Genomic DNA, 17,142 nt, shown 5'->3' with positions numbered 1-17,142 from the left:
TTTTTTTTTCATGTTCTGGTACTATGTATACAGACAGGCTCCATCTGCCCAACCCCTTGCTAGTAATCTATAGAAAAAGTAACAAAACTATCAGTATGAACACACAAAATTCTGAGCCAGCTCTGACTTCTGCTCATAGGGACCAAGCAGGGTATTATTACACAAGAGGAAACACAGAAATAATTTAAGAAGCAAGTCTTTGATTGTGGATTGAGAGATACTAAACACAGGTACCCTTCCATTACTCACACCTTTTTGTACTTGCCTCTGTAACACTAGTTTAGAACAAGCATTATATCTACCAGAATTTAGCCTTCTCACCAGACTTTAAACATTAAGAATTCTGTCATAGTTCTTAGTGGTGAAAGGCTGGATCAGGCAGCTTGAAATGAAATACAATATATATTGAAGTGAATAACGTTTCATAGACTGTTTTAAATACTACTGAAGTATTCTATTTTCTATTAAAATATGATTTATACTTGGCTAAAGTATCTAAGAATATGAACAATTTAAATAGTATTACAGAGCAATTATATGTTCAGTTCAGTTGCTCAGTCGTGTCCGACTCTTTGCGACCCCATGAACCGCAGCATGCCAGGCCTCCCTGTCCATCACCAACTCCTGGAGTTTACTCAAACTCATGTTCATCGAGTCAGTGATGCCATCCAGCCATCTCATCCTCTGTTGTCCCTGTCGTCCAAGGGACTCTCAAGAGTCTTCTCCAACACCACACTTCAAAAGCATCAATTCTTCAGAGCTCAGCTTTCTTCACAGTCCAACTCTCACATCCATACATGACTATTGGAAAAACCATAGCCTAGACAGACCTTTGTTGGCAAAGTAATGTCTCTGCTTTTGAATATGCTATCTACGTTGGTAATAACTTTCCTTCCAAGGAGTAAGCATCTTTTAATTTCATGGCTGCAATCACCATCTGCAGTGATTTTGGAGCCCAAAAAAACTAAAGTCTGACACTGTTTCCACTGTTTGCCCATCTATTTCCCATGAAGCGATGGGACTTGATGCCATGATCTTAGTTTTCTGAATGCTGAGATTTAAGCCAAGTTTTTCACTCTGTTCTTTCACTTTCATCAAGAGACTTTTTAGTTCCTCTTCACTTTCTGCCATAAGGGTGGTGTCATCTGCATATCTGAGGTTATTGATATCTCTCCCAGCAATCTTGATTCCAGCTTGGGCTTCATCCAGCCCAGCCTTTCTCATGATGTACTCTGCATATAAGTTAAATAAGCAGGGTGACAATATACAGCCTTGATGTACTCCTTTTCCCTATTTGTTGTATATGGTAATGTGAGTCATAGTTCAATTATTAAGTGACTACTCAAATGTTTATATTTGCTTGCTCTAAGTCTTAATTTCTTCATAATAGCCATCAAATACCTTCTTCATGGGATTCTCAGAAGTAACAAATAGGTTTTATAGACATACACATATGTGCTGAATATACTCAATGTGTTAATTAACAGCAGCTCTGGAAAACAGTGATCTTTGCTTTCTTTTCAGAATTATTAGATTTATGATAAAGCAAAATTGAGTCACAATATATGACTTAGATAATATATTGTACAGTAACTCATTTTATATGATGTCACACACAATATTTGAGAATATGCTGGTCTTTAATAACCCCATACAAAGCAACCATCATCCTTGTGGGAGAAGCATGATCCAGCATGGCAAAAACAAACTGAAAGAAATTTTCACGTCACATCATCATCACTGAGTATGGATTTTACCACACTTCAAAAATCTCCAAGTGGTTAATGAAAAGATTAGAATTAGTGTACAGAATCACTTATAATTAAGATGAACTAATTTAAAAATCAATGCTGAAAACCAGTGCTAAAAAGTCAGAAAATATTACACTGTCTAACCGTAAAAAAAAAAAAAAAAAACAGAAAAAAATGATATGTTTAAAAATAAAACACGTTTTCATAGTCAGAGACCAGAATTTGAAGACTGACCGCTATACTCTAAATTCACCTCTGGATTGTAAGTTAAGCAGATTGCTTTCACATTTGAATGCTGACCTTCTAATACCAGCTTTTCCAGGAAGGATTAGGAAATTATGGTGAGTTCTTCCACCTCCCTCCAAGTCTCCACTGTGGCAATAACATTGACAAGATGGTTGGTCAAGATTAGGGATGTGGCTCACAGGCAAATGACACCTCATCTTTACACATGACTTCCTAACAAGGAACAGACAAGGACAAGCGACCAACATTTTCCCTCTGATCACCACATATTTAGACAATCTCCCACTGACATGAGCAGACAAATTATCCTAATGAATAAATTCAACAGTCACTTATTAGTGATGTCATACAGAACAAAATATTAATACTTTAGAGCTCTTTAGCCAGTTGTGTAGATGGAAAGTGAACAAGATCGCTCTCTCTAGGGGAAGGTTTCTCAACCTCAATGCTATTGACATTTTGGGCAGGATGATCTTGGAACCAGACGAACAATAAAATTGTAAATTGCCAGGAATTTGTTGAAATCTTAGGAAATGCATGGAGTTTTCACAGACTGTGGAATATGGACGCTAGTCCATTTTATTTAAATACCAAATAACTAGTCTATGTTAACTGATAATTGGGTAACATTTAAGACATTTCATGGAGCTGTTTCTCCACTTATTTCCTAATTGGGGACAAATGTTCAAGCAAAATGCAGTTAAGCAAAATTCACTATTTTGAAAATCAAAATGACTTCAATCTTATTTTCTGATAGGCTGACTCAAACCAAAATCAATATTGGGGTACTGAGAAGAACTCTGAATACTTTGAATGAACATCTATATAAATCATTTTGCGAACCTTTTGGTCAATAAGGAGTGACAGTGAGGTTAAAGTAACAATAGGTCTTGAAGTTCAAATAAACATTAACGTCAGCTCTTAGGAATGTTGGTAACTATGAAAAACTCCCATCTGCCTGACAAACTGGCAGACTCAAAGTGCATTCTTCTATCTTAACTTTCCTTGACCCTCTGTGCTTCATTCTACACAATTAACTTGACCATTCTTTTTGAAAAAAAATTTTTTTTTTTACTCTGTAGTTCAGGGGTCTTCTTATCCCTCTCACAATTTTCTGTTTTCTTTGATGATTCTTCTCATTGGCCTATCCTAAATTTTAGGCGCCAAAAAAGTCAGATCCTGGGTATTCTATTTTTTATTAAGCATACAAATCTACTCTCAAGGCTTTTAAAACTATAGGTTGTCCAATTTATACCTGCAATCCTGACATCCATTAACTCTACACTCCTGAATCTTACATTCTACTCTAAGATGACTGAGGTAACTAAGATTTACCTTAGTCGAAATCTATAACTCATCTTTTCCTATCACAGCAATCTATCAGACGTTACCACAACTCAGGGGTGAATGCCATCCATGAAACTAGCCAAACTAAAAACGTGAATTCAACACTGATGCCTCTAACCCTCCCTAGCTGTCCCCATTCTATTCATTCTCTGCCATCAGCTTCTAAGGTATGTCTTAGATCCATTAACTTTTGCCCATTTCTGTTGACAACAGTTTAGTTCAAGTTATGGGTCTGAAAAATCTCATGTTTTTCTCTAAATACACCTTTACTTCCTGTACCAACCTCTCAAGGTATTCTATAGTATTTACTCAGAGATCCCCCTCATGTAAGTATCACACCTTGTGAGCTTAATATATGCACATTGTTTGGGGTACTTGCTGTAGCCTTAGGGCTTATGGTCATGTGCTTAATCTTTTTGTGCATGCCACATGGTTCATCTCATAGCTATGAAGCACAAGTCCTAATGAATTTTCAATCTAGTTTGATATATCCCTAAAAGGGATCAATAGCAGTTTAAGTGGGATCAGAAACAGATTTGGGATGACTTTTTCTATACCATGAAGTTTATTTCAAACGTGAAAATGTTTTCTAAGAGTACCTTAAAAATTGAGGAAGTTTATTAGGAAAAAAAAATCAATGAAATCGTGCTATAGCCATTAGGAAAGGGCTATTAAAAAGCTGGGAAAAAAACAAAACAGTAAAACCCAAGTCTGATAAATTGGGAGTCTAATTCTGAGCATGTCCATTCAGAGAGACACAAACATGTTAGAAATGGTTTGCAAGGTGAGGTACAGGCTGATACTGCGGTCACTTAAAAATCAATTAGATGCTGTCTCGAGGGAAACTGGACAGAATATCAAGTGCTGACAGGAAGTCTTGACGAGCTGAGCAGACTTCTGATTTTTCTACTCTTTCCTTGGCTGTAATAGCCTGTGTTGTTAGAGCATTTGAGTTCAGAAAGTATTTAGTTGCCAAGAGGAAATTGTTTCTTCAGAACCTGGTAGATATGTGGCAGAAAATTCTATGCTGAAACTCAAACGGCTTCCTTAATTTTTTCCCTAATGTGATTAATACTTCTCTACCTTTAGATCAACACAGTGCAGCAACTTCAAAGAAATAGATGCTGGTTCCAGAGACAGATGACAACTTCAAAACTCACTTGTAATTTCTTTTCCCCAGAATGTAAAATGACACATTTCAACACTTTTCAGTAAAATTGCTGTAGTCAGAGACACTCGGAAAAACCGAATGCACTATTTTCAAACCATGTCCCAAAAAGGAGCTATAGTCATTGTTTTTACTCAAAATGCCTTTCAATATACTCCCCTTTTCTATTCCCTGAAATACCATTACTGTGAAAAGTTTCAGCTCTGAAAACTGAGACTGTCATTGTCCAATTTGATAATAAAGTTTATTTTCCAAGATTTTTAAACAAAACATTGTATCTCAATTTTGTTGAAACCTCCGCCTCCAAGTGCACCCATTTCTCTCCATTCTTTCTCTGTGATTAACTTCTATCATCCTTCCCATGGTAAGTCCATGTCTTCAATAAATCACTTGTGACACGCAGATTTCTAGTCCCCCAAACTTTTATCTCCTTTTACTGGTTCCTACACCAATAATTCTGGAAGAGAATCAGATTCTGGCAGAAAAACTCTTAAATGGTCTTAAATAAAATAAACATTTGGTATGAAAGATGATGCCTGAATGATAGGGAGTTAATAGTCCTCTAAAGAATAATGTAATGGGCTTGGTTCTTGGCAAAGACATACTAACTTAGTTGTCTGGATTTAAGAATATATTCAAAGAAAATAACTATTTTCTCTCTCCAGCTATAGGTATTCCATTTAATCCTCATGCCTGATTAGTATTCATAAGGAGGATTTCTTCTAAGTCTTTTAAAGTTTTCTTTTAAGCCCTTTTAATTTATTTCTGTCTCTACTTTTTCATAGTTTTAAAGACTTTAACTCTGTTTTCCAGAATTATTTTCATTGCAAGAGACAGGGACCAAATTTAAACTAACTAGTTAAAAAAAGGTAATCTGTTGATTTATGCAGCAGCAAAGCCCAGGGATAGTTGAGATTCAGGTTTGGCTGGATGTGGACACTCAGATGAAATCAGGAGTTTCTCCCTATTCAGAGTACTGCCATTTTCTTTGTTGACTTTTTTTCTTTCTTCCAAGCAACCTCATTCCAGCATGGCTAATAATTGCCACAGCTTTACAAACCATAAGGAAATGGCAACCCACTTCAGTATTCTCACCTGGAAAACTCCATGGACAGAAGAGCTTGGTGGGCTACATTCTAAGGGGTCGCAATGAGTCAGACACAACTGAACAACTAACACTTTCACTACAAACCAAAAACTCAGCTAAAATGGATAAAGAAATCCTCTTTTAGCTTAGTCCAGTAATAATTCCAGGATACTGGTCTGGCTTGGGTCACTAGCCTGCCCCTCAAATGATCACATTGGCTAGAGGAATAAAATGCTTGAATGTGGCTTACTCTCCTTCTAAGAGACAGGAATAAGATTATTCTTACCTGTAACACATGGGTTCAAAGAAGGTGGTTCCTGAAACAAAATTTGAATGTTACTATCAGATAAAGGGAGAACATTTTCTGGACAGTGGGAACAATATTCGATTCCTAATATACCATTAGTTACAATCTGAATAAACACACCCCCAATACATATATTGAAGTCCTAACCCCCAAAGTGACTATTTTGGAAATGAAGCCTTTAAGGAGAAGGAGAAAACTAAGGTTCTCTTTCTTTAAGGAGAAAACTAAGGTTAAATGAGGTCAGAGTGGGGTTCTAACCCAATAGGACTGGTGTCCTTATGGGAAGAGATGCATGCTGGAAGTATGTGCACAGTGAAAAGGTCACATGAGGACATAACAAGAAGGCTCAGACCTCAGAGAGAGACCTTAGAAGAATCTGATCTTTAGCACCTGGATCTTGATATTCCAGCCTACAGAACTGAGAACTTCTGTTATTTAATCCACCCAGTGTATGACTGTTATGGTAACCTGAGAAATAATATACTGTGTTAAACACAATTGATAATTATTGAAGCTTGGAAAACGGGGAGAGAATCCAGGATTACATTTGAGTCAGATAAGAACTTGGGGACAATTTAAGCTTCTTTCAACTTCAAAGTATAGAAATAAATTCTATTCAAGGCCAGCGTTAAATATTGGCTAATGGCTTTAGTTGTCAATCTATATGAAACTAGGGACAATTACACGAGTATTTGTTTATAGACATAACTGGAAATAATTTTTTAAAAAAGCAAAATCCCAGGACATTGTTGATCTTTGAAGATCTTTTCTTTGCAAAGCTGAGATCAAGTGTTCAGAGTTTTCAGTCTATTTACAGAAATGCTTTTATATCATATCTTTTGAATAATTTTGATATCAAGTAACTATAACCTACACTATCAGTATCAATTTTTCCCTTTTTTAGCATAGTTTTGCTGCATCACTGAGACTATGTCAAGCAGGTGCCCTGTCATCGGTGTGATGAAGGTTTTTAACGGTATAGCTATTCACTGAATGATTTTATGTCAGAAAGTGTTGGTGCTCTTTTACTGCCAAGATTGTTGAATGAAATTACAGACCTAAATAAATGGAAAGACATTAGCGTTTATGAATAAGAAGACTTAATATTGCTAATATGGCAATATTTCCCAAGTTAATATACAGATTCAACAAATTCCTATCAAAATGTTAACTAGTTTCTTTGTAAAATTTGCCAAGGTAATCCTGAAAATTGTATGTACATTCAAGGAACTCAGAAAAGTCAAAACAATCTTGAAAGAACAAATGTTGGAAAACTCATTTCTCTATCTCAAAGTTAAAAAGCTACAGTAACTAGGATAATATGGTTGAGCATATAATCTCACATATATGATCAATAGATTCTGTAGTTGTAAATATTATTCAAGAAGATACTTTTTAAAAAAATGGTACAGTGACAACTGAATATTCATATGCAAAGAGAATGAAACTGAATACCTACCTACCATATGCAAAAATTTACTCAAAATGAATCAAACACCTAAATGAAAGAGCTAAAACAATGAGACTTAGAATAAAAAAGAAAACACAGGTGTCAGTCTCAGTTTCTTTACTATGAAACTGTAAACACAAGGAACAAGAGATAGACAAAAGCAAAGTGGACATGAAAATGAGAAACTTTGTGCTTCAAAAAATAAGAAACTAAAAGAACCTAGACAATGTGAGAGAACTTTTGCTAATCCTGTAGCTAGAAATGGAGTTAGTTATATTCAGAATATACAAAAACTTTTATAATTCAATAAGAAAAACAGTAATAATTCATTTTAAAATGGACAGAAAATTTGAGAAGACATTTCTTCAAAAAAGACCACCACTAGTACTCAGGGAAATGCCAATCCAAACCACATGAGATCACTTCACCCTCACTGGGATGGCTACAAAAAGAAAAACAGAAAAGGACTGATAAAAACTTGGATAAGCTGGGATCTTTATACACTACTCAGGAGTGTAAAACAGTATAGCTGCTTTGGAAAACAGAATGGGAGTACATCAAAATGTTATCATATTGCCTAGAGTTTTTTCTTTAAATTTTATTTTATTTTTAAACTTTACAATATTGTGTTGGTTTTGCCAAATATCGAAATGAATCCGCCACAGGTATACATGTGTTCCCCATCCTGAACCCTCCTCCCTCCTCCCTCCCCACACCATCCCTCTGGGTCGTCCCAGTGCACCAGCCCCAAGCATCCAGTATCGTGCATCGAACCTGGACTGGCGACTCGTTTCATATATGATATTATACATATTTCAATGCCATTCTCCCAAATCATCCCCCCCTCTCCCTCTCCCAGAGTCCAAAAGACTGTTCTATACATCAGTGTCTCTTTTGCTGTCTCATATACAGGGTTATTGTTACCATCTTTCTAAATTCCATATATATGCGTTAGTATACTGTATTGGTGTTTTTCTTTCTGGCTTACTTCACTCTGTATAATAGGCTCCAGTTTCATCCATCTCATTAGAACTGATTCAAATGTATTCTTTTTAATGGCTGAGTAATACTCCATTGTGTATATGTACCACAGCTTTCTTATCCATTCATCTGCTGATGGACATCTAGGTTGCTTCCATGTCCTAGCTATTATAAACGGTGCTGTGATGAACATTGGGGTACACGTGTCTCTTTCAATTCTGGTTTCCTCAGTGTGTATGCCCAGCCTAGAGTTCTATTCTTGGTTATATACCAAAGAAAATGGAAAACTGCTCACACAAAACTTGATTATTCATAGGAACGTTATTCATAATAGATAAGATGGTAGCAATCCAAATGTCCAATGGCTTGTGAATGGATAAACAAAATGGTATATCCATACAACAGAATATTATTCAGCCAAAAAAGTGAAGTTACACTATCCCATGACTCTCTCTTATGTATTATGCATGATGTATCTACAACATGGATGAACCTTAAAAACACTATTCTAAGTGAAAGAAGCCAATCATAAAAACCATATATGATATGATTTCTTTTATAGAAATGTCTAGAATGGGCAAATCTATATAGACAGAAAAGTTAATTAGCTGTTGCCTAGATCTGGGGATAGATGTCGATGGGTATGTGGTTTCTTTTTAGGGTGAGGACAATATTCTAAAATTGACTGTGGTAACAGTTATACAGCTTTGTATACACCAAAAATCCACTGAATTTTATACTGTAAATAGATCATGTGTGAACTGTATCTCAAAAGATCTTATAATAGTTAATAGCATTTTAAAATATACTCAAAAGTAAATACAGGTTACAGGTATGTACACAATACACACACTTAGAAGGGACAGTCATATGATCATGATTTTTTATTAATTCTCATGCAGTAAAGTCGAAGAAACAAAGTCCTTCATTTGCATAGAATTCTTATTAACAAAAAGATAAGGCAAAAACTCAAGTATGCAGCAATGTCATCTTAGCTCATTGAAAGCTCAGGATGAGTCTTCAGAACATGTCAGTTCCCCCAGGTTAATCCCTCAAGATAAGATGTATGTTATGTTTCCAAGAATACTACCACAAGGAATCAGAGCAAAAAATGTATTGAAATCATACACTAAGATGTTTATATAATTATGACTATATAAGAAGATGCACAAGATGGCAACTACAAAGAGGACAAGGTCAGCAACTTGATAACGTGAGGGAGGAAATAGTAAATACAAGTAATCAAGACAAGAAAAAATGTTGATTGTGAGGAACAGAGACTTGCTGAACATCCTAGGTAATCTGGCTTTACCACTGGGAACTTTGTGCTAAGATTACTGTAAACACTTGATATCACTAACTTACACTCAAAAAAAGATACATGTCCATAGTCTGTTAATTTATAGGCACTTAGTTAAAACTTAATAGAAAATGACTAAGTCTCAAAGAACATGAAAAGAACAATTTTTAAAAATTTAAGTAGGAACCACTGATTTAAATCCATGAAATGATTTTTAAATATTCATATCAAAATAGCATTCAATTACTAAAACACTAAGACTGAAATGCTAATTCAGAGAGGTAAATTCAGTTTCAATTCCATAATTTCATCTCCATTCAACACATTTCAATATGTTTCTATTCCTACATGTAATACCTACTTCATGATATTATATTTTATAGACAGTCATACAAGTTATTAGATTTACATAGGCTTATGTCATTTACTGTGAAATGATAGTGTTATTAAATTCCACTTTAACATTTCTTTTTTATACATTTCACATTAAATCTATAGAAGCCCTTTTATCATTAAATCTGATTTTTTGAAATTCTGATCTAAAATAGATAGTTGATTATATTTAAGCATAGTATAAGCATTCTTAAGATATACTAATATTATGTTTCAAAATGGAACATTTTAAGTAAATCTATTAAATTATTAATTTTATAATATTATAACAGATTATCAATGTTGCCTTATTTTATAAGAGGTCAGACAGGGGGACAGACTTCTATTATAGAGGAAGAAGAAATGTTCATCCATCTGAATGATTAGAAAAAAAGAAGTCTAAATTATTTTATCAACATGTCTCAAAAGAATTTTCCAATTTTAAAACCAGTTTCAGTAACATCTTAAGCTTTAGTACAACTAAAAATGCCAGTAACTATTTATGGCAATTATAAGAAAACAGAAAAAATGATGACTGAAAGAAAAAAAGTTTAAAAAGCAGCAAAATAGTACAGCTATTGGTAATAATCAATGGATATCATCCTATTTGTGTTGAATTGGAGATTTCAATTAGGATCATTTTTTTTTAAATAGAAGTATTTATTTTTTAAAAGAAGGATAATTGCTTTACAGTATTTTGTTGTTTTCTGTCAAACCTCAACGTGAATCAGCCATAGTTATACATATATCCCCTCCCTTTTGAACCTCCCTCCTATCTCCCTCCCCAGCCCTCTAGGTTGATACAGAACATACAGAAAATTCCCACTGGCTATCTATTTTACATACGGTAATGTAAATTTCCAGATTATTCTCATCATACATCTCACCCTTTCACCCTCTCCTCCCCTCTCCCCATCATAAGTCTATTCTCTATGTCTGTTTCTCCACTGATGCCCTGCAAATAAATTCAGTACCATTTTTCTAGATTCTGTATATATGCATTAGAATACAATATTTATTATTCTCTATCTGACTTACTCTACTCTGGATAATAGGCTCTAGGTTCATCCACCTCATTAGAACTGACTTAAATGTGTTCCTTTATATAGCTGAGTAATATTCCATTGTTTATATGTACCATAACTTTATCCATTCATCTGTTGATGGACATCTAGGTTGCTTTCATGCTTTATCTATTGTAAATAGCACTGCAATGAACAATGGGATACATGTGTCTTTTTCAATTGTGGCTTCCTCAGGGTATATGCCTATGAGTGGGATTGCTGGGTCATATGTGGTTTTATTCCTAGTTTTTTTTTAATTTATTTATTTTAATTGGAGGCTAATTACTATTATAGGATCACTATTAAATAAAGTTTTCTTTCCTAGGTGTGTTAAGATGTTCCTCTCAGTTCGCTAAGTTAAGCAGCCCATCATTTTTGACAGAAAAAAAAATTGGGCCACTGCACTTAATCAAATAGCAGTCTATTTAAATGTACAAAATTCAACTTAGCTAGCAACTACAGAAGGAATGGGCAGAAGAATGATGTATGTAGAATATAGATAAAATATTGAAGACATAAAATGTATAAATACATGGTTTTTATATAGGCAATCAAGTAAGTGAAGTGGTATTTAATATTTAAATAAGGGAAAATTCAGGGTATAAAGAACAATTCTACTTATCAGGAGTATCTTAAGAAAATATATATTAGAGAGCCAACAGCAGACTACAGCCAATCCAAGAGTACTTGAGGAAAATAAAAATTTTCCTATTTTAACATGTACTAAAAGACGTCATTTCTTGATTAAAAAATTCATAGAAACAAGCCTTTGAGTAAATTAAATGGTGACTTTTATTTAAGAGTATGAAGCCTATGAAAAAAGGTAGCAGTGGCCATAGGACTGGAAAAGGTCAGTTTTCATTCCAATCCCAAAGAAAGGCAATGTCAAAGAATGCTCAAACTACCGCACAATTGCACTCATCTCACATGCTAGTAAAGTAATGCTCAAGCAATACGTGAACCATGAACTTCCTGATGTTCAAGCTGGTTTTAGAAAAGGCAGAGGAACCAGAGATCAAATTGCCAACATCCGCTGGATCACAGAAAAAGCAAAAGAGTTCCAGAAAAACATCTATTTCTGCTTTATTGACTACGCCAAAGCCTTTGACTATGTGGATCACAATAAACTGTGGAAAATTCTGAAAGAGATGGGAATACCAGACCACCTGACCTGCCTCTTAAGAAATTTGTATGCAGGTCAGGAAGCAACAGTTGGAACTGGACATGGAACAACAGACTGGTTCCAAATAGGAAAAGGAGTACGTCAAGGCTGTATATTGTCACCCTGCTTATTTAACTTGTATGCAGAGCACATCATGAGAAACGCTGGACTGGAAGAAGCACAAGCTGGAATCAAATTTGCTGGGAGAAATATCAATAACCTCAGATATGCAGACGACACCACCCTTATGGCAGAAAGTGAAGAGGAACCGAAAAGCCTCTTGATGAAAGTGAAAGTGGAGAGTGAAAAAGTTGGCTTAAAGCTCAGCATTCAGAAAACTAAGATCATGGCATCAAGTCCCATCACTTCATGGGAAATAGATGGGGAAACAGTGGAAACAGTGTCAGTTTATTTTGGGGGGCTCCAAAAATCACTGCAGATGGTGACTGCAGCCATGAAGTTAAAAGATGCTTACTCCTTGGAAGGAAAGTTATGACCAACCTAGATAGCATATTCAAAAGCAGAGACATTACTTTGCCAACAAAGGTCCGTCTAGTCAAGGCTATGGTTTTTCCTGTGGTCATGTATGGATGTGAGAGTTGGACTGTGAAGAAGGCTGAGCGCCAAAGAATTGATGCTTTTGAACTGTGGTGTTGGAGAAGACTCTTGAGAGTCCCTTGGACTGCAAGGAGATCCAACCAGTCCATTCTGAAGGAGATCAGCCCTGGGATTTCTTTGGAAGGAAGGATGCTAAAGCTGAAACTCCAGTACTTTGCCCACCTGATGGGAAGAGTTGACTCATTGGAAAAGACTCTGATGCTGGGAGGGATTGGGGACAGAAGGAGAAGGGGACGACAGAGGATGAGATGGCTGGATGGCATCACTGACTCGATCGATGGACGTGAGTCTGAGTGAAGTCCGGGAGTTGGTGATGGACAGGGAGGCCTGGCGTGCTGCCATTCATGGGGTCACAAAGAGTCGGACACGACTGAGCGACTGAAGTGAACTGAACCATTTCTTTGCCCTAAACCAACTTTCTTTGATTAAGTTAATGCAAATAGAGGGTTAACCTCCTCTAAAATTATAAATTACAGTTAAAGGCTTTCCTGTTTGTTAGACACTCAAGTCATGTCCAACTCTGTAGCCTGCCAGGCTCCTCTATACATGAAATCCTCCAGGTAAGAATACTGGAGTGTGTAGCCATTTCCTCCTCCAGGCAATCTTCCTGACCCAGGGATTGAACCCAGGTCTCCTGCACTGCAAGCAGATTTTTTAAGGTCTGAGCCACCAGGTAAACCCTCAAGGCTTTCTTAGGTACTTAAAATTTTAATATTCCCCTTCCTCTGCTCCCTGACTTTCAGATTTATATCTTTCTACCGGGCTATATCCCTTCTCCAGTACATCTTCCCTACCCATTCTAGTATTCTTGGGCTTAGCCTGTGGCTCAGCTGGTAAAGAATTCGCCTGCAATGTGGGAGATCTGGGTTGGGAAGAACCCCCGGAGAAGGGAAAGGCTACCCACTCCAGTATTCTGGCCTGGAGAATGTCATGGACTGTATAGTCCATGGGGTCACAAAGGGTTGGACACAACTGAATGCCTTTCACTTCACTCACCAGGCTGTATAGCACAAAACTGTTGATACTGTTTTTTATATATTGCTCCAATTTAAAAATACAGACTAGATTCTCTGCCAATCTGTAAATGATCCAAATTCAGCCCCAGATGAACAAATATTTACATTGTTGTCTCAACAACGATTCATTTGCTTCCTCTTTCAGTGTGAATTGCTCAAAACTGTAGTAAGATACCAGTGTCTTTTTAAGGGCTACAAAATTTGCTTTCTGCAGTAAAACTGGTACTTGACGATAGAAATGATTTTCAACTCCTCCCTATGCATCCGATTTTGTATACAAATTGGTTGCTTAAAGGCAGATTCACCATTTATCTGCTATTTTTTTTAATTTTATTTTATTTTAAAACTTTACATAATTGTATTATTTTTGCCAAATCCCTTTCTGATATGGTACCAAAGACATTGTTCTTCCTTAACCCTGAAATGAGATGACGATCAAGCATTTAAGTGTAAAAGCATTTTGTAGCCATAGTGGCAACAAAGAAATAATCTAAAGACAGACCAAAAGATTGCATGGCAGCTACAAAAGAGTGGCTGACATTTAGATATGATAGAAATGCTCAATTTAGCTCAAGCAATTCTTAAAAGAGTACCATTCATATTTACTAAGAAGTTCTCCAGGTCAAGTTGAAGATTTTGTTGAAAAAAAAATTCAATACTCTTGCCTGAAAGGTCAAAAAAAATGTATAAGTTTTGATAACTGCTTCAATTGCACATTTAGCATAGTCTGTTTAGATAAGAAAAGAACCATTCTACAAATTATATTTAATAGGAGGAAAGCTTAGATTAAAGCCACCGACTACGAGAAACTTCTACCTCAGAAATGTTTTTTTATACCTAAAATCTTTGCTGTATTTCAGGCTATAAGTCCATGACAAATTCTCTAAGTTTGGTAACTTCCTACCCATTTTAAGGTCTTATTTTAGAAATGTAGATTATAGCTTTCAAAATAAGAATTTCTATCAAGAAAGAATATAAGATGGGTCTATTGTACTCCTGAGTTTCCATTAGTGAATGGTGATAGATTCTATTCGTCAGACACATGAGAAATATTGCTGACCCCAGTCAGCTTTAGTTGAACATTTGACAGTCTTTTACTCAACTTTAAGGATATAGAAATGCTATATCATTTAAGACAGGAGCCATGAAAATAACCTTGCAATATTACTGCTAGCTTGTCTCTGTATTAAAATAAAATTATTTGACTTACTAAGTAGAACTTAACTATCAGCATTAGTCCCCATACAATGAGAAATGGAATGTTGCCTGCCATGTCAGTAAACAAAGGATCTCAGAGTTATCAGTGATCGCAGCCACTGCTGGCAGTGAGCTGGTGAGCTGATGAACCCTGGGGTAATTCTGGAAGGAAAAAAATACCTGCCATCTAGCAGCCAGATTGCACTGCAGCCAATCCCAATGGTGAGTTCCAAGGAAACTCTGGATGTGAAAACGCAGGACACTGGCCCCAGACAGCTGACGTGTGTGTCAAAGAAAGTATTTCAGTGAGCCCAGATCTTTGCATCGTCCCTTATGCAGAAAAGCACTAAATGTCTTAACTTGGGATATCCGCTGCTGCTACTGCTGCTAAGTCGCTTCAGTCGTGTCCGACTCTGTGCGACCCCATAGATGGCAGCCCACCAGGATCCCCCATCCCTGGTATTCTCCAGGCAAGAACACTGGAGTGGGTTGCCATTTCCTTCTCCAATGCATGAAAGTGAAAAGGGAAAGTGAAGTCGCTCAGTCATGTGCAACTCTTCGCAACCCCATGGACTGCAGCCTACCAGGCTCCTCCATCCATGGGATTTTCCAGGCAAGAGTACTGGAGTGGGGTGCCATCGCCTTCTCCTGGGATATCTAGTTTTATTTAAATAATGTTTTGATATTCAGACTATCTTCCCTTTATTGCAAATCCTTATGTATCCTGGATCCCACCTTGCCTCTTCAGAGCAGTTCTCTCAGGGTTACTTGAGATGCTGTCTCCCAGGCTTAAAGTCTTAAAAATTTCTGCCAAACAAAACGTAACTCTGAACTTCTAAGTCGTGAATATTTTTTAAGTCAACACACATTGTTTTCTACTTTTACACATTTTTGGAAAATTTGATTGTATGGACATGCCAACACAACCACTGCAACATATCAGACTAGATGGAAAGCATGATTTATTTTTCTTTCTACAATTAAGAAAAGTATCAAAAGGAAGCAAGACTGTGGTATCAGTCTATCAAAATAGTTCATAATCATAAGATATTATGTGAAGTTTCATTCATCCCATTGAGAACAAGGAGTTCACTCTTAGAGAACTTCTATCTAGCATTTATGTTTTTCTTCAAGTAACCTCTAAAAGTATATATAGTTGGATCTATGTACTTCCACAGGTAGGTAAAAATTAGATTAAGCTAGCTTAATTTTAATCCTTTTTACCTCTTGATGATAAAGTTAAATTCATCTCAGGGGGAATTAAAGCACCCTACTTTGTGAGGAATGCTTTAGGGATCTCTGCATCTATTAATGGACCGACAGGTGTTCTCCAAACAATTAGGACTAATTAGCATTTTTGTTGACTAGATTGAAAAGGGAGCTCTGGAAGAAACACTTAATGGCCAAATGATTATTTCACCCTTGGAATTTTCTTTGCCAGTGAAGAGGTAAAATGTACTGTGGAGAAGTCTGGAAAAGGGAAAATTGCTTACTCCATGATTATTATCATGAGTTAACTTCCTTTAAGAGATCAAAAAAAAATTGTTATAATTCAAACTAGATTTCCAATTACAATGGCTACCAGATACAACTGTTGGATCATTTACATAGTTTGTGGTGGTTTCGTAGCTAAGTTGTCTGACTCCTATGACCCCATGGACTGGAATCCACCAGGTTCCTCTGTTCGTGGCACTTCCCAGGCAAGAGTACTGGAGTGGGCTGCCATTTCCTCCACCAGGGGTACTTCCTGACCCAGAGATCGAACACATGTTTACTATGTCTCCTGCATTGCAGGCAGATTCTTTATCCACTGAGCTATCATGGAAGCCCCCTTACATAATTTACCTCTTAACATTAGATAAGTCTTATAATTTTGGTACTAATATTACCATATTTGCCCTTAAAAATTGATATTTGAAGAGGATATTTAACATACCCAAAATTATAAAAACAACAAACTCCAATCCTTGGCTAATCCATTGTAAATGGCTTTTGTTTTCCCATGACACCTTGCCACCTCTCCATCTATCCTTTATTTTCTAAGGACATCTCATATTGAGGTTTTTATTTTTGAAA

General features: G+C 36.2%; 1 protein-coding gene across 4 annotated transcripts in view; it reads right to left on the bottom strand.

The window, feature by feature from the left end:
- The window catches only part of GPC5 (glypican 5), a 1,591,779-nt gene that overhangs the window by 680,873 nt on the left and 893,764 nt on the right, over nucleotides 1-17,142 (bottom strand). Inside the window, exon 8 of one of the 4 annotated variants that reach the window (XM_070380658.1) lies at nucleotides 5,885-5,916. The exons of the other annotated variants lie outside the window; for them this stretch is intronic. Within the exon in view, the coding sequence (XP_070236759.1) occupies nucleotides 5,915-5,916 (2 nt within the window). The 3' untranslated portion in view covers nucleotides 5,885-5,914. Of the gene's footprint in view, nucleotides 1-5,884; nucleotides 5,917-17,142 lie in introns of those variants that run through there. 4 annotated transcript variants of the gene reach the window in all.

This window comes from Bos mutus, chromosome 12 (assembly GCF_027580195.1).
Source record: "Bos mutus isolate GX-2022 chromosome 12, NWIPB_WYAK_1.1, whole genome shotgun sequence".
NCBI classification, from domain to species: domain Eukaryota; kingdom Metazoa; phylum Chordata; class Mammalia; order Artiodactyla; family Bovidae; genus Bos; species Bos mutus.
This window is presented reverse-complemented; position numbering and strand designations above follow the sequence as displayed.